General features: G+C 37.5%; 7 protein-coding genes and 1 pseudogene across 11 annotated transcripts in view; 2 read left to right on the forward strand and 6 right to left on the reverse strand.

Moving 5' to 3' along the window:
• Positions 2,934-5,110, forward strand: LOC104781793. Of its 3 annotated transcripts, XR_766945.2 has the most exons (3): positions 2,937-3,072; positions 3,235-4,535; positions 4,686-5,110. XR_766945.2 is itself a non-coding variant. In XM_010506544.2 (2 exons), exon 2 carries the CDS (start codon positions 3,237-3,239, stop codon positions 4,281-4,283), a length of 1,047 nt encoding a protein of 348 aa, XP_010504846.1. In that variant the 5' UTR covers positions 2,934-3,072; positions 3,226-3,236; the 3' UTR covers positions 4,284-4,688. The 3 variants fall into 3 exon arrangements, 2 of the variants coding, with proteins under 2 accessions (XP_010504846.1, XP_010504845.1); XM_010506544.2 differs by having other exon boundaries at positions 2,934-3,072; positions 3,226-4,688; XM_010506543.2 differs by having other exon boundaries at positions 3,235-4,688.
• On the forward strand, positions 5,762-8,620 carry LOC104781794 (annotated as a pseudogene).
• On the reverse strand, positions 8,544-10,185 carry LOC104781795. Its single transcript, XM_010506546.2, has 5 exons — positions 9,468-10,185; positions 9,277-9,354; positions 9,107-9,180; positions 8,908-9,015; positions 8,544-8,760 (listed from the first exon to the last, which is right to left on the reverse strand). Exons 1-5 carry the CDS (start codon positions 10,132-10,134, stop codon positions 8,644-8,646), a joined length of 1,044 nt encoding a protein of 347 aa, XP_010504848.1. The 5' UTR covers positions 10,135-10,185; the 3' UTR covers positions 8,544-8,643.
• LOC104781796 (peroxisomal and mitochondrial division factor 1-like) lies at positions 10,578-12,142 on the reverse strand. 3 transcript variants are annotated; one of them, XM_010506547.2, is made up of 2 exons: positions 12,028-12,142; positions 10,578-11,832 (listed from the first exon to the last, which is right to left on the reverse strand). In XM_010506547.2, the coding sequence occupies exon 2, from the start codon at positions 11,821-11,823 to the stop codon at positions 10,846-10,848; it is 978 nt and encodes a 325-aa protein (XP_010504849.1). In that variant the 5' UTR covers positions 11,824-11,832; positions 12,028-12,142; the 3' UTR covers positions 10,578-10,845. The 3 variants fall into 3 exon arrangements, with proteins under 3 accessions (XP_010504849.1, XP_010504851.1, XP_010504850.1); XM_010506549.2 differs by having other exon boundaries at positions 10,578-11,835; positions 12,028-12,135; XM_010506548.2 differs by having other exon boundaries at positions 10,578-11,829; positions 12,028-12,131.
• On the reverse strand, positions 12,395-13,013 carry LOC104781798 (transcription factor PAR2-like). The gene has a single exon (XM_010506550.2). The coding sequence runs from the start codon at positions 12,951-12,953 to the stop codon at positions 12,594-12,596; it is 360 nt and encodes a 119-aa protein (XP_010504852.1). The 5' UTR covers positions 12,954-13,013; the 3' UTR covers positions 12,395-12,593.
• Positions 17,422-19,008, reverse strand: LOC104784168 (putative F-box protein At3g58860). Its single transcript, XM_010509229.2, has 3 exons — positions 18,115-19,008; positions 17,855-17,995; positions 17,422-17,763 (listed from the first exon to the last, which is right to left on the reverse strand). The coding sequence occupies exons 1-3, from the start codon at positions 19,006-19,008 to the stop codon at positions 17,422-17,424; spliced, it is 1,377 nt and encodes a 458-aa protein (XP_010507531.2).
• LOC109132638 (putative F-box/LRR-repeat protein At3g58880) lies at positions 19,886-21,478 on the reverse strand. Its single transcript, XM_019244406.1, is given in 4 exon segments — positions 19,886-20,191; positions 20,292-20,432; positions 20,607-21,173; positions 21,176-21,478. Coding segments are annotated over 4 exon segments (1,317 nt in total).
• LOC109132535 (putative F-box/LRR-repeat protein At3g58880) overlaps positions 22,282-22,870 on the reverse strand; it is a 3,724-nt gene continuing 3,135 nt past the window's right edge. Inside the window, exons 4-5 of the mRNA XM_019244196.1 lie at positions 22,705-22,844; positions 22,282-22,608 (exon numbers count right to left, since the gene is read on the reverse strand). Coding sequence (XP_019099741.1) covers positions 22,282-22,608; positions 22,705-22,844 — 467 coding nt within the window. The remainder of the gene's footprint in view (positions 22,609-22,704; positions 22,845-22,870) is intronic.

Here is a 22,870-nt window from a genome sequence, read left to right on the forward strand (position 1 = left end):
TACGTATTCTCATCGATCGTGAAAATTTATAATTTCCTATATCAATTCGTCACACCATTTCTAATTCATGCTTCGAAACTATATTCTGGCCAGAATTAGATCAAGTCTAAAATATAAAAAATTGTGTCAGCTTGTTTGTATAACATAAAGTCATAAACCATATGATTTCAATGTAGAAAGTTGTACAATTTAATTATTTCGAAGACAACATGCGTTTTGTCGTTTCTGCATGTATCGATAGTGCGATTGGCAATGTTCGTCACGCAAGTTGATAGATTTAGGAAATTACATCAATTTTACATGCATAGTTAAAAAAAATCGGTTTCAAAACCTTACCTTATCTTTACAGCTTCATAACCTTTTTCCCCATACTTTTACGTATATCATAAGAAAGTCGTTTAAAGTGAAATATTTTCGCCGTACTTTGGTCTTACCAATGATCTAGTACACTCCCAATTGGTATATTTGATAATAGCTTCATAACCTTACAAGGATTTTAATATTCTCAAACTTGTGGTACAAAGTTGAGGATCAATTCGCTATTCAGTTCTTAAAACATTTATAGAGAGGTGAACGTGTGAGATCTACTCGCAGCTCTCTCCTCTCTCTTCCTTTCTCTTCTTCTGATCACAACTCTGTGCACCGAGTGAAGGGTTCCTCCGGCGATTCTGGCGTTAAAGATGAGCTACTGGTCCATGACGCTTCATCCGCAGGACACTTCCGGTAAGAGCTTTACTGGCAGCGTGGTTATGTGGTTAGAAGAAGGAAGTTCTCGGCAAGGAACGAGAAAGATACGGTGACTAGATCTGAACGGCTGGAGACGCAAGAGGTTTTGTCATGGCTGGTGGTTTGATGGGGGAGGTATACCGCCGGAAAGGCAAGGCTAAACCATCGTCGATGGCTTTTTAGATCTACTCCCTACTACTCTATCTTTATCACAACTGATCTATGGCTTCCGGATTGCTAGATCGGTTTCTTCTTCCTTCTTTTCACAACTCTACGGTGGCGGGATGATGATGGTCCTGTGTCACTATCTCTGTTCGACTCCCATCTTCCTGGCTCGCCGGTGGTCCTGTTCTGGCGAATATCCGCAGCTTTGTGGGAAGGTCGCTCCGATCGAGTTCTCCGATTGTAGATTAGGGTTTTTGGTTTATTTCGGTTAGCTACTGGTTTAGATTGGTTTATATTCATGTCGATTTTGGTCTTTGTTATCTGGTTTGATTTGGCGTAATTGGAATGAATTCTAAGAGGATAATTATTATATGGACCTATTCCCAAAATAGCTAATTAAATATATATATTTATAAATTGAAAACTTTTAACAAAAAAAAATATTGAGGATCAGGATGTTCATTTTTTTTACTAGTCTTCTTAATGGTTACCAACATGGCCGCTTCGTAGACTCGTAGTATTTTTACGGATCTACAAAAACATTCAACACGTAGACAAAAAAAAATTGTAAATCAACTCCACAATTATCGTAAAGCTAAATTAGCTAGGATGCAAACTCTTCCTTATTAACTTTACTCAACTACTACACAGTCTACAACACAGTTAATTATTATATTTTGACACCTAAAACACACTTAAGGCTAATACCGACCGGCCTTGAACATTTACCAACAACCGAATTTATATACTAGTATTGATTATCCTCACTAATTTTGTTTAGACTTCTAAAATTTTTAAATCGGATTATGATTATTAATAGTATAGGGGAACTAATATTTGTAACCTACCAAAACTTAAATTTTAGAGCAACTTTGGTAGATGACTATAAAATAAAAATAAATTAAGTAACTAACCTTATGTTAGATTTCTTTGCAAACTAACTCTTTTGAAAGTGGGGTCAAGGTGAAATAAATACCAAAATATACTTTAGAGTTATGGTAATTACCAAACTATATATATTCGTGGAGAAAGAAATAAAGAGAAAAAAAAAACAATCCAATGAACGGAAGAGAAACATAAAAGTAGCAGCAGTGGAAAAAATCATACTGGTGATATTGTCGGTGGTAGTGTTTACGGTGGTGGATATTAAACATCTGGAGGTTAGAACTCATATGATTCTACGAAATAACATGATATATTGAAAAGATATTTCTGTTGGTCGTACAAAATTGTTAAAACTCATGTGATTATATGAAATAACATGATATATTGACAAAACTCATGTGATTCTGTGAAATAACATAATATATGGAGAAATACGTGTGCTGCTGACTATGTAAAATTGTTAAAACTCACTTGATTATGTAAAATAACATGATATACGGACAAAAATATTGTGTGATTTTCTTTCATAACATGAAATATTTATAGGCATTTTGAAAGTCAGATCTAATCTCATATGTTATATCGGTGAGTGGTGGAGAAATCCGACGAGAAGAGGAAACAGAGAATGGATTAGGGGTGAGAGAAAGAGAGAATTCTATAGAGAAAAAAGAGAAAATTAGAGGTAAAGAGATCTGATGAGAGAAAAGAAGGATATAGAATAAAAAAAATGTTAAATTTGAAAGGAATTGTAGAGTTTATAGATCCGGTGGTAGCTGGCCGTGGGAGAAAGAAAAAGAAGGTGAACATAGAGGAGAGGTGAACATACAGGAGAGAAGAAAGAAAAAATTGATAAAAAAAAAGAGAAAGAATTACGTAATTTCAAGCACATGACCGACATACACATATGCCCAATAGTTAGTTTATTAATTATTTTTAATTATATGGTTATGTGTTATATATACTCTAAATTTTATATAGTTCTAGCATCGCTCCTATATGGTTATTTTTAATATATAGATGCAATTGACGTTTCATGTGTGTCATCAATTATTTTAAAAATTCTTGCTTGGTTAAAACGGCAGGAACTGTCAGTAACAAAATGAAAAACGGAGCGCTTTTCATCAATTTTTTTAAGGTCGACTTAAAATGTTATTCACAGTCGTAAGAAAACGGAACGGAGTTTTAAACTTATTAAAGTCATCATCGTCCACAGCATCGAGAGTTCTCTCAGAACCTTACCGGACCGGAATAAAGTGGGAAATAGGGTTTAACAGATTCGTGTCTCTTCTCATCCGGGTAAGTGTTATGCTAGTTTTGATTTCTTCATTATTAGCCCTTTGATTTGTTGCGGGCAGTGCTTATCTTTTGTTGGTGGATTCAAACAAAGAATGTGATTCTCCCGACGAGGTGAGAATTACAAATTGTGATTGTTCTCATTGTTCCGATTAGTATTTGCAGTGATGTCGAAGCGTGCTGACAAAGGGAGATCGTGGCATGGATCTCGAATCAATCAATTCGGAGTTGTATTCTTCGTTGTTGGGATCTCACTGGTCGCGGTTCTGTTGTTTTGTTTCAGTGGCAAGAAGAATCAGAGCTCGGAGCTGGAACTGGAACTACCGAGACATATTTCGAACAATGTCAATCCCGATTTTGAATCTCATCCAACCCTAGAGATTCAAAACGGGACTCAACTGATATGGAAGATACCAAAATCGCCAAAGGCAGTTCTGTTTATCGCTCATGGTTGCCATAGGAAAGCTTCTGACTTTTGGGACAAATCTTCAGATTGCCCTGAATGTACTGGTCTACCAGAGGAGAGGTTTCTTGTCCGGTTTGCTTTAGCTAAGAAGTTCTCTGTTTTGACTGTGTCTAGTGCTGGGAAATGCTGGACCTTGGGGAAGGAAAAAACCATTGTTGAAAACATCATTAAATCGTGGGTGGATAAGCACAAGCTTCAAAGGCTTCCTCTTGTCGCGTTAGGGGCTTCATCTGGTGGCTACTTTGTCTCTGCTCTTGCTACACATTTGCGGTTTAGTAGTATCGTGCTTATGATTGCGGAAGGAGTCTTTGATCAGATTAGTATCAGTAAACACTATCCTCCGACTCTTTTTGTGCACATGCCTAAAGATGTCTACAGACAACAAAAGATTAGGGAATTTTTAGAAGGTCTCAGAATGGAAGGCGTTGATGCTGCAGAGATTGAATGCTTGGATTTGCCGCTTTCTCCTGATTTCTTGGCAGGTAGGATTCCTGGTCTTGGTTCAGATGTATCTGCCAAACTGTGTAAGTTATTTCAAGACAAGGGATTTGTTGATGAGAAGGGATACATGAAACGTGATGGACGGAGAACACCGTGGAAACAAGCTCTCAGCGGCAACAAGATATCACTGGAACAAAGTTTGATTACTCCTGTTGATGAAGAACTGAATCTTGCATATGCATACCATGAGATGACGAGCTTGCAGTCTGACCAAATCTTTAACTGGTTTGAATCGCATATGAGCTGATTGGCTGACAGATTTTCATACATATATCAAGTTCATTCTTTGAAAGCTCTAGGCAGCAATAAGATATCTGATTCCAAAGGAAAATGCTTAAACGGTGGATTATGATTCGAGTCTGGCAAGATCAGATCAAGGTCACTCTAGGGGCTGCGATTAGGGTTAAGAAGACTGTCTTGGTTAGCGTAACTAAACTAAACTCTCCGCTTAAATTCAGCAGGGTTGCGTAAAGCCAGCTGCTTTTTTTGATTCTCGTTTGTAAGTTAACTAAGATCACTAAGTCTGTTGTGGTTGTTGAATCTGTAAAACTCCAAATATGAGAATGTTGGATGCTGTTGCTTGTAAGCTGCTGTCCATATTGACTTATAAAGTGCCTACTCAAATCTCATATATAAAACTCACTTTCAGGCCTTTCCAAGTTTGATCACCGACTTTACAAAAGACTCGTGGACCTCAGGAGTCCATCTCAATCTCAGCTTGTGATTGGCTGCTGATCCCGGAGAAGGGTGAGATGAAACAACGTCAATAGGCACTGCTCCAGCAACACAGCTTTGGCATGGACTCAACCTGGTGACTGGATTTGACGAAGCCAATAGCATTTCACATATCTTCTGTATCAACCAGAAACCAAGTGTTAAAAGGAGCAATAGACTTTTCACACTCTATATCAACACTTCAACAGAATGTAGAAGCCAGTATTTATCAACACTTACCACTAGTTTTACGAGCCTGCTGCTTTCAATTTCACTCTCTCCAATGCCTTTGTCGAGTCTGCTGCTGTTTGTAAGCTGATAATGTCCATAATTAAAATCACAAGTGTTTTCCATTGTGTTTTTTTTTGGTCGTCTGTATTCCATTGTAGTTGTGTCCATAATGCAAAATCATCCCTAATATCTCCCATCTGAACAACAAAACCAAAACCAAAATAGCTACTCATGGGACAAGTTGAAAATAAAACCTTAAAGCCGTATTTGTTTACAAAATATATACTGTTAGACATAAAATATATGGTTAGACGTAAAAAGAAATAAAATTTTAACGATGTATCACACTTAATCGTGATTTTTGAAATCTTATTGTGCAGTTGAAAATAAAATATTACCTGAGCACGAGTCATATTGAAAATTTTTCACCAAACATGTTCAAAAACTAAAATAAAACAAACAACAAACATAATCATTTTTTATACATGAAATTACAAAATTAACTATATAAAACTTATAAAATATGTGTTTTTTTAAAGCTATCATATTTAGCATATGATTTTATTGCATAATATTTTATCTAAAAAAACTTTTAAAAATAATCATATAAATTATATTTTATTCTAAAATTATAATATAAATAAAATTTAAAATTATAATATAAATAAAAGAAATTTCAACCCGTCTTCTAGCACCGGTGTTAGTTAACTATTAAAATGTCTATTATCGGTGAAATTGTCTACTGACCCTAGAGCAAAAGAAGGATGCTCAGTTTTGATTCTCAGGTTCTGGGCTTCTACGTGGGCCTGCCTTGTTCTTGCATACTTTCGCAGCCCAAATTCAAGTCTGTTTTGTTTTGTGTACCGGATTAAACCGATGATATTTTGAAAACCGGAGAAAAAAATATAGAACCAACACATTGCACTAGATTCTAGAGTCTCGCTGCTGCTTTCAATTTCACCGTATTCTCGACTCCGATGGCCTTTGTCGAACCAAAAATTCTTCTGAGACTTTACTCCCCTCTGCCTATTCGGCTCGCTGGGTATCCTGCGTTTCTTCTTCATTAAGTGCCAATAGAAACCACGTGATTTGCACTCCCAACTCTCTCACTCTCTTCTCACTGGACGCATCTCTTAATTTTGGGTCTTAGGACTAATCGTTTGGAACAAGGTAGGTAGGTGCTCAAGTTTACTCCTTTCTTCTGCTTCTACTAATTATTCTCCTTTCGGTTGATTCCTATATGCGTAGTTAACAATTCACTTGCTCCTCTTTTTTTTTTTCTTTTATAATTGCTCCTCTGTTTGTAGATCCTCCTGTCCTGATGCACAGTAGAACTGTTTGGTATTTATGTATCCGTGATGTTCTTATGAAAAAGCTTTGAGATTTGAGTACTTAACTCTTCTTTCGTGCAGTGCAGAGAAGATGGATCGTGTTAGCAGTCTACCAAACGAGCTTCTTTGTCACATACTCTCCTTCCTTACCACAAAGGAAGCTGCTTTGACATCGATTCTCTCGAAGAGGTGGCGCAATCTCCTTGCATTTGTCCCTTATCTTTACATTGATGACTCTGTCTTTCTTCATTCGGAAGAGGGTAAGCGGCATGGGCCCGATATCATACAGAGCTTCATGGATTTTGTGGATAGAATATTGGCTTTGCAGGGTAATTCTCCCATTCAGAAATGCTCCCTCAAGTGTTTATCCGCGGTTGATTCTGTTCGTGTGGATCGTTGGATACACAATGTGTTGCTGCGTGGTGTTTCGGACCTTGATCTATTAGTCATCTTGGATTCAGATGGAGATGATAACTATCAGCTGTCTCCAAAATCTTTCGAGAGCAGGACACTTGTTAAGCTCAAAATAGACTGTGGCATTGAGATTGATTGGTTGGCTGGTAGCTTTTTCTTACCTATGCTTAAAACTCTCGTTATTGACTCAGCTTGGGTTAATAACTTTGAGATTCTTCTTCATGATTTGCCTGCACTTGAGGAATTAGTCCTGGTTAATGTGATCTGGAAAGATGATGATGTGAACGTGTCTAGTGCAAGCCTCAAGACCCTAACAATATATGACGGCGAATTCTTTGGCTCTGTATCATTTGATACACCGAGTCTCACTTACTTTAATTACAATGGTTATGTTGCCCCGGACTATCCACTTGTTAAGATGAAAAACTTATGTGGTGCTCGAATTGTCTTTTCATTAACTGAAGAGGAACTACAGCGACTTAGGGAACCAAATGAAGATGATCATCATCATCATTGGCACCACGACATTGCTCTCGGATTTAGTAATGTATGGAAACTCTTTCATGGCATACAACATGTTCAGCATCTGGACTTGTTTCCGGATACTCTCTAGGTCAGTTTCCTATATTTTTTTTTCTCTCTCTCTTGGAATATTTTTATTCAACTGGTCTCGAGGAGATAACAGACAGTAGACAGGACTTTGTCTCAACTCCTGGAGCATAGCTGTCATGTTTGTTCAAATCTCATTAAACAAACAGTGAAGGGCTAGTGTTGAAACATGTAATTGCAAATTATTTAGTTGTGTGCTTTTATTGTTTTCAGTTGCTTTCTCTATGCTGTGAATCGATGCCAGTGTTCAAAAACCTCAAATCGTTAGATATTAAGAGTGACAAGGAACGAGGTTGGCAGGCAATGCCAGTTCTTATAAGGAACTGTCCACATTTAGAAATTCTAGTCATTGAGGTATATAAACAACTCATTTTCCAAACATGTAGTACAGATATTGAGTTTAAACTTGGAATCCCTTATTGTCTCCTCCTTTATGCTTTCAGGGTCTCTTGCACTATGAGACAGATAAATGCGGGGATGCTTGTGACTGCATATCTCGGGAGGAAAAAGGTCATTCACTCACATCGTGTCCAGTCAAGATGTTAGAGATTCAAGGGTTTCGAGGAACAATGAAAGAGATGACAATGATAAAGCATTTCTTGGACTATTTCCCATGTTTGAAGAAGATGGAGATTTACATTGAAGAGAATGATCCTACAGAGCTCAGAATCCCTGAAGTGTCTAAACGTACCCTGCAGATGATAGAAGACTACAACAAGTCATCGAGTTGCCATGTCGAACTCCTTGTGAGTGATTACTTGTACAAGAAGTGGACTGCAAATAGAAGTCTCTGAAGAACAAGACTTGCTCATATTTTTCCCAAAGTTCCCATTTAAGTTTATTTCGGTTCTTCGTTTAATTGGCTTGAAAACAGTTTCAAACCAAAGCAATTGCAACATCATTGAACTTTTCTTCTATTTTTCCCGAGTGTTTCTAGTCATTTACTATTGATGGCTTGCCGTCATTTAGTTCTTCTAGTTCTTCGACACAATTTGCTTTGAGTTGTTCTTCATGTCTTTACTCGAAATGTCTATGGTTAATAAGCTACACCATGGCTATTATCTCAAGCTCTAGACTTCGCAGTTTTAGTCGCAAAAGAAATAAATACTATTTAACATGTTTCAGAAACATCAAACATCACATATGCTTTTATTTTGCAGATCCCTGATGTGTTGATCTTGCCGGTACAAAAAAGATAGAATACAAAATTAAATAAGGCATTTCTCATCTTCATGCATTTGGCCAAAACCCAAAACGTCAAAATTGTCATTGCGCATAAAAAAAAGAGGAACAAACTGAGAATCCTTCTTACAAATCTGATGGAACCTTAATAAACTGTGTTACATCTGATACCAAACTATGATCCACAGGCTTCAAACCTTTTCTCAACCAACGTTTCAACAAGGCCAACTCTAATCTCCTCACCTGCAACAAGTAAGTAAAATAACTTCACTCAGCTATACTATACAAGATACTGAAAAACTAAAAGTGAGATGCAGAAACAGAGTTCTGTACTTCCATTATCAGAACCACCAAAGTATACCACAAAAGGAAGGGAAGACAAAAACCAACCTGTCTAACAATGAAAGGCTCCTCAGCTCGACTCAAAGGTTCGGTTAACACGGTTAGAAACCCGTTTCTGTTTCCGTAAACAATATCTGTGAAAGGTCGATCACCCACCTGCTCATAAAACCCTCAAACACATTAATATCTTATCTACCAAAACCCAAATCACCAGTTTCATCCCTAAAACATTCATCATGAAAATTACCATGATTAGCTCCGAAGATGTGCAACCAAAGTGTTTCTCGACTTCTTCAGCAGTTCCCGCAGGCTTCTTTACTCCTTAAGTCATGAATAAAAAAAAACAGTCCTCATCAACAATCAGTTACAATGATTAAAAAAAAAACCAAGACATTCAGAGAAGATCAAGTCACTTACTATGCCTCAATACTCTAATTCCTATTTCAGCCTCCAATGCTTTAGCTTTCGAATCATCATGATCATATTCCGTAAGCCCTGATTATACACCAAACCCAAAAAAGTTAGCATCTTTCAATCAACCAGAAACTACAACTATAACCAAACAAACAAACACAAAAAAAAAACTCAAACTTTATCCAAATTTTTACCAGCGGAATTGCTGAACACGGCGATGTCATGACCAAATACGGCTTTACACCGCTCAATAGAAGGTCGGAGTGGTGGCCAAATCGCTAAAGAATAAGGAGCCGTAAGAGTATTATCTTTATCGAACACTACACCTTTGAAGCCCTTTCTCTTGAGCTCTCCCCAATCAATGTACCTCAAATCTTTCACAGAAACATGCGGGATAACCAAACGACGATCCCTAACGATAACGGAGACCGAAGAAACGATACCCTCAACATTGATTCGTTGCCCAACAGCCGCTTTCAGATCTGCCCACCACATGTTCGACGAAATAGCCAACCCCTTGTTGTCTTCTACACTCGGCAACACCAATTCGCGTGGCTCTCCGTCGAATTGTTCAGGGATCCGGTTAAAGAATCCTGGGTCTTCGTTCGAGGAGGAGCTGAATTGGTAAAGAAGAAACGAATCTTCAAAAGTGGGTAAACGCAGATTCTGCTTTTGGCTTCGATGGTTTGTTGTCGTTTGCAGAGGAGGAGGAGAAGGCGAAGGAGGAGAGCAGATGGGTTTGGTGGAGCAAGAGATGAGATTAGGGTTTCGTTTGTGACGGGGAGGAGATGAAAGAAGGAAACTTTTAGGGATTGGGTAGTAGAAGGTAGTGGAGGAGGCAGCCATCGATGGGGTCTGCATCTCAAGCGTTTTTTATAATACTATTGTTTTCACTTTTATTGACCCAACAAAAGTTGTTGTTGCAAGTTGTTTACCGACATCATATTCCAGATTTCTTGGAGCTGTTTTAGATTTTTTTTTTTTTTTTGGTTCCACACGCTTTTGATTTCCAAAAATATAAACGGACAGTAATCAAAGCTCATCAACCTATACAAAACAAAAAACATTTCATGGCTTGTCCAAATGAATCAAAGAATGTTCAAGTCAAAATTGTCTGTTTTGCTCATCTGTGTCCCTCTTGTCTTTAAAATGGCCGTCTTTGAACCAAAGAACAAACTAGAGAAGGTTCTAGACCAGAGATTCCAGTCTTAAGGTAACCTCCTGAGCTGCAATATTGAGTGGATTCATTCCCTGATCACAAACCTTAATATGCTCTCTCACAAGTAGAATATCAAGATCGATAGTAATAGAAAAAGCTGTTTTCATTCATGGACTAGAGAGAGGTAAAGAAGCACTGCTCAAGCAAATCTATAAGAAGTGATAAAGAACAGTTGCAATATGCGTGGCTTAATCAATCAAAGCTGATCCCATCAACAAAAAACATGATAGCCAACAATCAACAAACATCACTAACTCAAAATCCAAACCCAAGACAACTTGTATAAATCCATTCCTGAAATCAATCGTAAGAACTTGTTCGTCAGTTATTATTCCACTACATATTCATCAGAATCACCTTAGCTTAGAATAGCAGACGAACAAGGTTGCTGCAACCAAACCAACAGCTCCAACTGATCCAGCAGCAACCACTGGCCACTGAAACTCTGCTTCCACGGAACCCTTTTGGTCACCACCATTTGTGCCTCTGACTCCATTACTAAGATTCCTGGCTCTCTCGTTCAACCCAAACACAGTCTTATTACCTTCCTCAACCTTCTTCAGCAACTCGTCCTTCTTCAACTCCATCTCCTTCTCCCTTTTTTGAGTTTCACTCAAAGCTACCTCCGTGAGCTTCTTCTCAGACTTCAATTTCTCCAATTCCTCTCCATTCTTCACCAATTCCAGACTCAAAACACCAACTTTCTTCTGCAATTCATCAATCTCTCTCTCTTTCTCATCAGCTTTCTCCCTCAACTCCTCTTCCAATCTAAGTTTCTTACTCTTCTCCTCCATTTCCCTCACTTCCAAAACCCCAATTTTCCTCTCCAAATCCCTAACCCTCTTCTCAACCTCAGCTCTATCTTTCCTTAAACCCTCAGCTTCCTTCTCACACCCCTCCAGCTTCTCCACTTTCTCAGCCAACGCCTTCTTCAGCTCCACCACTTCTTCCGCAGTCTTATCAACGCCGTTCAAGGAAGTGAACAGATCATCCTGAAGATCCGACACCTCACTTTCAAGCTCCACAGCTCTCGTAGAAATAGATTCCAGAGCCTTCTTCTCTTCCTCGTATTCCTCAATCTCTTTCTCCATTTCCCCGAATCTCTGATTCATCTCCTCTTCTACACCTTTCATCTCTTCAATTTCTCCCGTAAGCCTCTCTACCCTCTCCTTCAAATCGAGATTCTCCTTCTTAAGCTCCTGGTTCTTGATCTCCGATTCCTCAATCTTCCTCTCCAGTTCCTTTGACTCTCCACCGTCATGATCGGACTCGTAGATCCCCTTCGCCGAACGATCTTCAACATCGCTGTGAATAACCACCTCATCCGCCATTTTACGCTGCTACTAGAGAAAAATTCAACACAGAATTAAGACGCAAACAATATGAATAACTCAACACAATGACAAAATCAAATTAAAGTTCGTTGCTTTTTAGAGAATCAGTCACTCTTCGACTTTTTCTCAGGCAACCAAAACATCATAATCAAGACATTTCCATTATCGGGCAAAACCCAAAGTATCTGTCTTGAGAATTACCTTCCGATTTGGCAGGAGAAATATGAAAAGATGAGATTTTTTCCGGTGGATGGATCGGCTAATCGGTTTAAAGATTCGATTTTTAGGGTTTATAGTTGCGTTGAGAAATTGGCCGGTTCTGAATACCCACGTGTTTAAAAAAGCAAGTCCACTTGGAATTGGAATCATCATCTACAGTCAACTCTGTTATATGGGCCTTAGAACCATTAGTGGTTAAACTCCATCAGGCCCAACTTTGTTTTTTTTTTTGCTGTAACATGCGATGAATTTATGACTTTAATTATGTTCTTCACACTATTTATCATTATTTTTTACATGAACTTTATCAATCTAATTGGCTCTTATATGTTTACAAAAAAAAAAAAAAAAAAAAAAATTGGCTCTTATATATAGTTTTCGAATTTCAAAGTGAAACTTTTTCGTAATATTTAGAACTAAAACACATTATATAAAGGAAAACAAAACTAAATTATGAACTTAAACTAAGCCACATTAAAGAAATAATATAAGCTGAGAATAAGTGAAAAAACAGAGAGAGAATTCCAAATTTGTTTGTTCAATCATCTTCAACCTCCAAACTTCATATCATCTTTCTCACAGCGCTCAAGAAACGCAGTAAGGACTTTGATGGCATTGATCTGACACTGCAGAGCCAAAATGTAACTAGCTGTCTCTTCGAACAGCGCGTCTACACCAAGAGCCGTTCCTCCGGGGACTATTGTCTGAAGTGCCTCGATCTTCTCCTCCACTCCTTCTTCTTCGTTGTCATCATCATCTTCTGCGCGGGTCGTCTCGCTTACACTCGCCGTTGCATCAGACAACCTTTGTTTGGTTCTGCGGTTGAAACCGGTTGAGCTTGCGTTCACAGCGGTGGATGGAGATGGCGAAGAGCGTTTGGTGTGGGAAGAGGCTAGGGTTTTCTCCATTGACGGAGGGAGAGAGGATGTGTTGGAAGAAAAGGGGTAAGAGAGAATGTGTATGTATTTATATATGAGTGATGGGAAATTTTAGTAGATTTAGAGTAGTAGGACCGGTTTACCTATTCCGGTTTGTTTTTTTACTTTGGTTTACTCTGATATGCCCCTAATTGATTGACTTATGAGCTAAATGTTAGTTAAGAATTTTGTTTAGTACTTGTTAGTTGTGGATTATGGTTTTGTTTGATTCAGAGTTTAGGTTTTGGTTAAGCTATAAATTTTCGAAATTGGGTAATGCCGGTATGCCATCGAAGCTGGGTCCAGTTGTGATTTTCGAATTATGTGGAGTGTTTTGTTTTGTTTTGTTGGGTTATAGAGAGTAGGATTTGGAACGTGAGTAACACGCGCTATGTTGTGTGGTTTTTTAGTGGAGACGTCACTATACTCAAGTGGATCTCCCTGAGGTCCTGACAGATAGATAGATTGGATCTTTATTTGGCTTTTTGAAAAAAAAAACAAAAAAAAACAAAAACAAAAACAAAAAATCAGAAAAAGTTTAATACTAGAAATTGAGAAATGCGTGTCATTAACAAATTGTAACATGCTTAGTTTAGTAATAATAGACTTATCGACATGTGTTTAAAACTTAATCCAGACTTTTGACTTGTGGGTCTTTGTTTTGTATTCTTTTCGGAAACAGCGATGATGGGGTTTGATATATATATATATATATATTTCACTTTATAGATAAACTAAGTACTACTAATTAATCTAAACTTAGCTATGCTATGCATGCATACGACAAATGCAATACATTTTTTTTTTTTTTTTTTTTACAAATGCAATACATGCTCTTCATGTATCTAATTAGTTTAGCTTGACCATTCTTCTATAGTCATCAAACGGTTTTCTAATTGTATTTGAAGATATACGTTGATGTATGTATGTACCTTAGGATGCATGTGAGATTAAAAACCAATCAATCTTCTTTTTCAATTAGACCTCAAATTAGTAGCATATAGATCACATTTATCTTATAAGTAGTAGTTTACATACTAATCTTAAATCAATGTTACCATATACAATTCCAACAGTATATTAACAAAACTAATCTATTACTACTATTTACTACTAGTATTTTGAAGTTTCAAATTTCAACTCAGCGTGACTTTTATTACTACTCTCAAATGCTCATAAGTCATCATAGCTAAGTAAGCAAGTAACAAGGGGAAAGACTAATAAAATCCAACGCGAGAGTGGGGCGCGTGATAAGAAAGCGGAGGGGAATCACCTGCGCCAGGTTGCATGGGAGAGAGGAGAAGGAGATGGGATCCACAAAAGCTCCGTAAAAAAGGAAAAGAGAAAAGGAAAGCACATGTGCTCACATGAGTTTCTCTCCATCTATCTTAGCTCCCATGTGCCTTTGCTTCCACACACACTCTCTCTCTCTCCCTCTCTATAGATACATATATAATAGGTAGGGAGAATGAATAGAGATAGATACTACAGTTGTAGATAGTGAAGTGGTGGTGGTACTATGATGATCTACTTAACTAGTTGCAGTTGCACAGAGACGAAGATATCCACATGATTTTTACATCTCGCATGGGAGCCACGTGACATCGATCTTTTTTGAAACCTACCTTTTCAATTCCTCCTTACAAATCTATCCCTAGCTCATCTCATCTCTTTTGTCAACTCTTTTTTTTTTTCATGGTTTCCAAGACTTTCCAAGGAAGTATTTACTCCTACAAGCAATAAAGAAAGAGAAAAGTCGTGCTCATGTGTCCGCATGAGTCCTTTACACAATTCACTTCTTATAGTTCTTCGTTTTGAAAACAATAAGGCTATATTTTAACAAGTACTTATTTTTGTTTATGTACTAACTAACTTATTACTAGTATCTTAGAAGTGTTCCACCACCATCGTAACTAAATTTAGTGCGATATCGATTTAGTATAAGATATTAAATTAAAACATCAATTTTGTAGTGTTATGAACTTATGATATAGTAAGAGAATAAAAAATATACTATAGAGGGTAGGTGATGTTTCCAAGGAGGGAACGGAGAGGAGGGGTTGGTTTATTGGGATTGAGATTATCAGAACCGGTTTCTTTCACCATCGACCAGCCTGACACTTACCCCAATTCTAATATTTATAATTACATACTAGTGGGTTTATGTATTAGGCCATTTACATTGACCAACATCTTCGATATTTTAAGCTTTTTTAAAATAAAAAATATAGAGAATAGTGATTGAAGAACATGTTGTTGGGTTTTGATGTAAAACTGATTTTGGGTCAATTTTTGGGTAACGTGGCAACTCGTGAATGAATACAAATTTGGTATTGTATTTTGAATTTTAGTATAAGTTTTTTAAGTTTGTAATTTAAATATTATTTTTTAAAGTTTTTAAAATTGTAATATGTTTTAGATTATTATATTATTAAATCTTATGATCTTAAACATGTTTTCCCAATAACCAACTCCTTAAACAAAAAATCTAAACTAATGATTTTACATTATGTTAATAATATTTTTACTCTAACAACACCCAAATGAGTTATCTGCCACAAGAAGATCTATCTACATACTGTATATAGCCATTAGCCAGCTTTCTTCTATTCGCCTTGGTTAATCATTATTCAACCCCAACCATTTTCTGTTTTTTCATAAATGTTTTATGGTCATCTAAATTAATATAGTCACATCAATGGGGTTAGTTAATGTGCGCTGTTAAAACAAGAAATGGTGTTGAGAGATTAGATAATTTGGTCTAGTTTTTAGGGAAGAAAAATAACTAAATTAAAATAAAGACGAAGAGGACAAAAACAAGTGATACGTTATGGTTTTATTAGTTGCAAATTATTTGGGGTCTTCTCAATTTGTGGTTGAGAAAATATGGGCCAACCAAGTAGACCCAATATGACGACGGTTGATCTTTGGGACAATGGTTACATGGGTGTGGTCCCTTCTGCATCATACTTTGTCTGTAACATGAATCGTATATATGTTCTATTATTTGATTTCTCAAACTTAAACTCACACCACGAATCAAAAACATCTTATAAAAAGCTCCGATGAAAAACTTGTAATAATTATCTTTTCTTTTGTAATTTCTTACTATTTCTTTTTGTCAATTGTGCATCATCATCAATAACAAATATTTTGCTCTTATCATATCACAAAATGATTATCTCGGACAAATCTACATAATAATAATATTTTCTCTAATAAAATTGCATTTTGAACTCTTAGCTTTCGGTAAAGATAAATCGATGATCGTTGGACAAAACACTCAATGCTTTGATTAGGCTATGAAGTGTCCCAATGGAAACTGAGTAATGACATTATTTCAAAAAATATTTTGTTTTTTAATTAATAACTGAAAAAGTTCAGGACAAGGTATATTTTGTTAGAAACTGTAAAGATGCAAATCACTAATTCCCAAAGAGAACAAGTTTGGATGTATTCGTTCTTCACTTCAGATGTGTTTTGTTGTTTTTCTCAATTAAAATCACATAAACAAAACAAAAGCTATATCTACAAAATAATATATTTTGCATATACATACATGAACATTATATAGTTTTTCTTTAATTTGATGTTAAATAGAATTTAAGTAAATAGTGCAGATTTTGTTTATGATCGACTCCGGAAGGAGGAAACAAAGTGATGCTCGTGACATGGGCTTCCCACTGCCACAACCCACATGCGTCGGATCTGCCATGAGAATATATCATCAACATCATAAGTGATTTCATCATAAAGATCTTCATGATGTGCATGTGCAATGATCGCATATTCTCATCCTATCTGTCATCAGGTAAGTATGGCTTACAAAGTTGTTTGTCCATAGCAGCAATAAAACAACCTTTTTAAAAAACACAACCGTTTGTGTCGGTGATATTTTTGTACTAACAGGTTTGAAACATACTACGATGTCTTTGTTCCAAGCGATCAAAGCCAATTTTGGTTTAAGTACATATTTTTTTTTTGACATACTAGAACCTGCAAGTATTCTGGTTCACGTCAAACGAAGATCACACACTAGAAAACAGAGATATTGTAACCAAAGCTTAAGACATGTTTTAGGTGATTAAACAATATTTGCTTTCGACCAGTTAAAAACAGAGGAATAGAGAATGATAAAAACACTAGAAAGCCAAACAAACTGTAACTAAAAAGTGAACACAAACAGACTCATGAGTCGAAACCTTTCCTTGTTGTTATCTACGGAAGCACGAACTTTAACCAAATCTCAAGACATGGCAATATCTCTAGTAAACGTAGAGTATTCTCCAACATTCAAAACCTAAGATTGTGAAAGCGTAAATTTTTTGAAATTGTAGAGAAGCAGGAATGGTTTCGTCTAGCTAGTACTGTACTAGTAGTACATAAAACGAATCGTACTTGAGTAAAATACAAACTAAAAGATGAAATAACGAAAGCAAGTTTTTCATCCTCCAAGACTTCATTTTCGAGTCCACCTCCAGTACAAGGGAGCGAGCACCCTGAAATTAACAGTGCAACTCGACAACTCGTTGTAGTGCATCAGCGTGTCCTCGACAAGTTCAAACCATTTAGGGATTTCAAACAGAGTAGCTTCCTTTTCTTCGACAATTATCTCCATCTCCTCCAAACTCGGACAATAGTCCAAGAAATGCTTTATCATGTGCGTCTCTCTAATTGTTCCTCTATATCCTTGAATCTGTATCTTCTTCACAGGACAAGACATAAGCGAACGACCTTTCTTTTTCCTAGAAATGCAGTCACAAACATAACCACATTTCTCTGTGACAGTGTGTAAGAGTCCCTAAAAACGCATCGAGGATGACAATAAGCGACTTCAAAAGTCATTAGTAGGGAAACTAAAAGAGAAGTGGGTTTGGTGTTTATAAATGTACCCCAAGATATAGACTTTCTAAACGTGGACAGTTCCTTAGAAGAAGTGGCATTGCTTGCCATCCTTGCTGCACGACGCTCCTAACATTTAAAATTGTAAGGTTCTTAAAAACTGGCATTGCTTCACAGCAAAGAGAAAGCACCTGAATCAATAGACATTGTTATGATCCGGTCCACAAATTTGAAGTTCAGCTTTCCTTCTTATAGAGACCAGCTGAAATCAGAGAGTATATAACAAAAGACAACGGAATAGGAAACTGACCTCGAAAGTGACAGGGGATATGTGAAATATCTGAGCATTTCTTATTCCATGAATAAGTTTCCACACATTATCTCTTGCTTGATCGAATCGATCCTCATTAACAACAAGGTTGAGCCCAACCTCAACTAAGCTGTTTAAGTTTACAACTGGATAATCCTCCGCAACAAAATCATAGTAGTCTAAGAAAACAAGGTTCGGTGTATCGAATGAAATAGTGCCTAAACAGCCGTCTTCGGAGGTAATCTTAAGCGTCTTGAGGCTTGAACTTGACAAGATCTCATTCCTATCTCTCCACTCCATATCAACCAACGTTAATTCCTCAAGGACAGGACAAGCAGGAAGAAGTGTCTGAAACTGACCCCTACCAAACCCAACTGACTCAAGAACAAGAGTCTTAAGCATAGGTAAAAACATGTCATCTCCCCACGAATAAAGATCAACTCCATATCCTCCTGCCTTCAGCTCAACTAATGTCATACTGACAGATATCTGGTAAGGCAGCGAGTACTCCTCTTCAAAGTCCATGAATAGATCAAGGTGAGAAACACCGCGCCGCAACACATTACATATCCAACGATCCACACGATCAGGATCAACACCAATTTTAACATTAAGGGAGAACTTCTTAATGGGAGAATCACCCTGCAGTGCCAAAACCCTTTCCAGGAAATCCATGAAACTCTGGAGAATCCCATCTTTTTCCCGTTTACCTTCTTCGGGGTGCAGGAAAACAGAGTCATCGAAATCGAGATCAGGGACAAACGCAAACAGATTACGCCACCTCTTTGCGAGAACCGATGTTGAAGCAGCCTCCTTCGTTGAAAGTGATGATAAGATACGAGAAACAACCTCGTCAGGTAACGTGTTGAAGAGATCCATCTTGTCCGAGTCCATCGTCTACGCAAAATCACCTAAGCAACTAGAAAAATCAAGCACACAAGGAACAGAACAGAGCAATTGATTCAAACAAGAAACCTCACGAAGCAAATTCATGTACATACACGTACATGTATGGCTACAGAGGTTTTAAAACCCTAATTCATAGTATAAATCATAAATTCGCAATTGCAAAAATCAATGGATTTGAGGATCCCTAAATCACGGGATAACCGTATCTAACTCACAATAAATGGCCAGAAGAAGATTTGAGTTAATATGGGAGTAATTACCACGATGTGAAGAACCTTTCAGATTTTAGGGACAAGCAAACGCATATTTTAGCACCCAAAATTAGGGTAAATCTGGTGAGCAAGCATATATATACAGACAGTATAGGGTTTAGAAAAAAAGATAAGAGTGATGATGATAGTGGGTGGTTTCTATGGCGGGAATGTAAATATTTTCATCTATTGATTGCCATCAAAACGGTGCGTCCCCATAGACCACAGCAAATTCTAAATTTCATAAGTTCATAAATTTTCGGAAAAAAAAAAATATTGCAGAAACTAAAAAACCATCCAGACGCCGCCAAAAACTTTGAAAAGATCATGCATAACACGACTGTCGATGCTAAGCTAATAATTATATATATGATAGATCATGCATGTTGATGCATTATTTGGCAGTCTCTACTACAAAACCTTGCACAAAATGGCATCGTATGATCAAGTTCATCAGCCAACGCGTTTGATACTCCCACCGAAAACCAAAAACTCATCTTTACTTATTAGCAAAAACTATCAAAGCAAGAAGTTGACTCCTTATAGCTTCATAACTATTTTAGATAAAAAAAAAAATTCCTCTTAAAAGACTTTATTGTGCAGTCCACAATCTATGTCAAGGAATCGTGCACCTTGATTTTAACATTGCGACCCGATAAGTGGTTGTATGGGGAATCAAACGTTATAGGTGCTAAATGCTCTGGACGACCATCTTCAACATAGATCTCCATATCCTTCAAGCAGGGAAAATAGTCTAAGAAATGCTTGATCATGTCCATCTCTATCGACCTTCCTTGAAACTCTCGAATCTCTAACCTCTTCACCGGACAAGATGTGAGCGAACGGCCTTTCTCTTTCCGAGACTTGCAGGTACAAGCATCCCCGCAATAATCTGTGATACAGTGTACGAGACCACCCTAAAAGCAGGAAGGAGATATTAAGGATTTCCAATCATGAAATGCATCTCTGGAAACGTGTTGTTCAAGTTATTTAATTAATGGTTTATATTTTTTGTACCTTCATGACTAGAGTTTCTAGATGTGGACAGTTTTTCAGGAGAACTGGCATTGCTTTCCACAATATATTCATGTTACTCTCAATGTCTAGGAATGTGAGGTTGTTGAACACCGGCATTGCCTGACAGCATAGACCAAGCACCTGAAACAAGTGTAAAAAAGGCCCAACTAAACATTAACCAGCTGCAATATTTGTTTCAAAACCTCAAGGGTTTTTTTTCCTATTCAAAACAAGGATACCCAAACACCAGGATGTCTGATTTACTAGGGTTTCTCTCCCTTTATTAGTTAAGAGAGAACAAAACAGCATACTGACCTCGAGAGTCCCAGGAGATAAGTAAAGCTTCTGAACACTGCATATGCCACTAAGAAGCTTCGGCACATTATCATACATTGATATCCCGCGATCAAGCTTGATATGTGCCTCAACTAATTTTTCCAAATTAACTAATGGATAGTCCTCCCGAACTAATGCAGAGTGATTTAAGCAAAGAAGATTCGGTGTATCAAATGAAAGGGTGTGTAATGAATTGGCAGAGCCAATTGTTAGAGTCTTGAGGCTTGCACTTGACACGGTCGCATCCGCATAGCACCAACGTACATTTGTCAACTCTAATGCCTCAAGCGCAGGGCAAGCAGAAAGTAGCATCTGAAGCTGACCACTATCAGATAAACCAGAGTCAACAAGGGTGAGAGTCTTAAGCATAGGTAAGGAAATGAGTCCAGGCCGAAAACTAATACGACATCCACTTCCTAGTTTCAGCTCAACTACAGTTGTGCTCATGAAAGTTTCGACGAACATACATCTCTCTTGTCCCAAGTCAATGGACAGATCCATATCTAAAACACCACGCCGAAGCACATTACATATCCACTGATTCACACGAGCTGACTTATGAGCACCAGTTTACACTTGAGGAAGAACTTCTCTATTATAGAATCACCCTGCAAAGCCAAAACTCTATCCACAAAATCCACGAAGCTCTGTCGAATTCCTTTCTTCTTCTCCCGATTAGACTCTTCAGGATCATGAAGAAAGACAGAGTTATCAAACTTGAGATTAGGGACGAAAGCAAACAGATAGCGCCATCTCTTGGATAGAATCGATGTCAAAGCAGCTTCCTTCGTGGTAAGGAAGGACAATACATGACAAAGAAGCTCCTCTGGTAGACTGCTAACACGATCCATCTTCTCTGCAGGAGAATAGAAAAGTACGTTTAAACTACACCAAAACTACAAAACAATCCGAACATGAACCCAACTACACAAAAGAGTTTCACTTGGCGATCTTATAATACAGACGGAGAAAAGACGCAGATCCGTAAAAATTGATGCTGAAACTTACAGAGTCAAAATAGTAACCAAGGAAAATTATAAAATATGACGACTTCCCTTAGGCGTTTACCTCGGAGTAGTCGCGGCGGAGTCCTACACTGTAACTTCTAGAGACAGAGAATATGCACAAATGCAATAGGGTAAAATTAGGAGGAAAGCAACGAAAGTGAAAAAGTAGATTTAGGGTTTGCCAAACAAAGTGAAGAGACTAGGGTTTTCCTTTCTGTTATAAACAGGTGAAAACGCAGCGTTTTATAAGTGGTTCGACCCATCTATATCTTTATATACAAGTAATTACTTTCTTTATGTTTTTTTTTTTTTTTTTTTTAATAGACTCAAACATATGTTTTACCTTATTTTTGCTATTTACCTTCTCTTCAAGCCAAACTTATGAGGAACATAATAACCTTGGTAGAGACTCAGTTCGGCTGATTCCACATATAGCTAGCCCTCCGTTCTGCATGAGACTCTTTACTCCGGTGTAACGGAAAACATCGTCGGAAACTAAGTCGAATTTTTGAAATTAACCAAAATTGCAAATCTAAATAACTAAAAAATATATTAAAGCAAGCTGTTGACTCCTTTTTAGCTTCTAAAACAAGAATCAAAGCAACTTTGGCAGATAAAATAATTATTCCTTCCTCCAAGACTTTATTTTATTGTGCAGTCCACAACCTATGCAAGGAACCATGCACCTTGACTTTCACATTGCGACCCGATAACTCCTTGTACGGGTTAGAATCTGGCACTCTAGGGGCTAGGAACCTTGGACGACCATCTTTAACATGGATATCCATCTCCTTCAAGCACGGGAAATAGTCATAGAAATGCTTGATCATTTCCATCTCTCTCGTGATTCCTTCAAACCATCGTATCTCTAACCTTTTCACGGGACAAGATGCGAGGGAACGACCTTTCTCCTTCCGAGAAATGCAGATACATGCATCCCCGCACTTATCTGTCACACAGTGTAAGAGACCACCCTGAGAAAGCAGAAAAGTAGACATTAGAGATTTCAAATCATGAGCATGCAGCATCTCTGTAAATGTGTTATATTCAAGTATAACTCTGTTTTAGACCTTAATGACTAGAGTTTCTAGATGTGGAGTGTTTCTTAGGAGAACCGGCATTGCTTGCCACGCTATATCCATGCTACTATCAATGTCTCGAATGTGAGGTTGTTGAATGTAGGCATAGCCTGACAGCATAGAGCAAGCACCTGAAAAAAAAAAAAAAAAAAAAATG

The sequence above is a fragment of the Camelina sativa genome, chromosome 4, assembly GCF_000633955.1.
Source record: "Camelina sativa cultivar DH55 chromosome 4, Cs, whole genome shotgun sequence".
In the NCBI taxonomy this organism is placed as follows: Eukaryota; Viridiplantae; Streptophyta; class Magnoliopsida; order Brassicales; family Brassicaceae; genus Camelina; species Camelina sativa.

Bases quoted from the DNA above. Each gene is read 5' to 3' on its own strand.
- LOC104781793 (XM_010506544.2), top strand. From the start codon at position 3,237: ATGTCGAAGCGTGCTGACAAAGGGAGATCGTGGCATGGATCTCGAATC.
- LOC104781795 (XM_010506546.2), bottom strand. From the start codon at position 10,134: ATGCAGACCCCATCGATGGCTGCCTCCTCCACTACCTTCTACTACCCA. The intron at 9,355-9,467 runs GTAAAAATTTGG...GTGTATAATCAG, and splicing joins CGTGTTCAGCAATTCCGCTG to GGCTTACGGAATATGATCAT. The intron at 8,761-8,907 runs GTTGGTTTTTGT...TACTTGTTGCAG, and splicing joins AGCCTTTCATTGTTAGACAG to GTGAGGAGATTAGAGTTGGC.
- LOC104781796 (XM_010506547.2), bottom strand. From the start codon at position 11,823: ATGGCGGATGAGGTGGTTATTCACAGCGATGTTGAAGATCGTTCGGCG.
- LOC104781798 (XM_010506550.2), bottom strand. From the start codon at position 12,953: ATGGAGAAAACCCTAGCCTCTTCCCACACCAAACGCTCTTCGCCATCT.
- LOC104784168 (XM_010509229.2), bottom strand. From the start codon at position 19,008: ATGGACTCGGACAAGATGGATCTCTTCAACACGTTACCTGACGAGGTT. The intron at 17,996-18,114 runs GTCAGTTTCCTA...CTATTGATTCAG, and splicing joins TATCCCCTGTCACTTTCGAG to GTGCTTTCTCTTTGCTGTGA. The intron at 17,764-17,854 runs GTACATTTATAA...ATGCGTTTTTAG, and splicing joins TAGAAAGTCTATATCTTGGG to GGACTCTTACACACTGTCAC.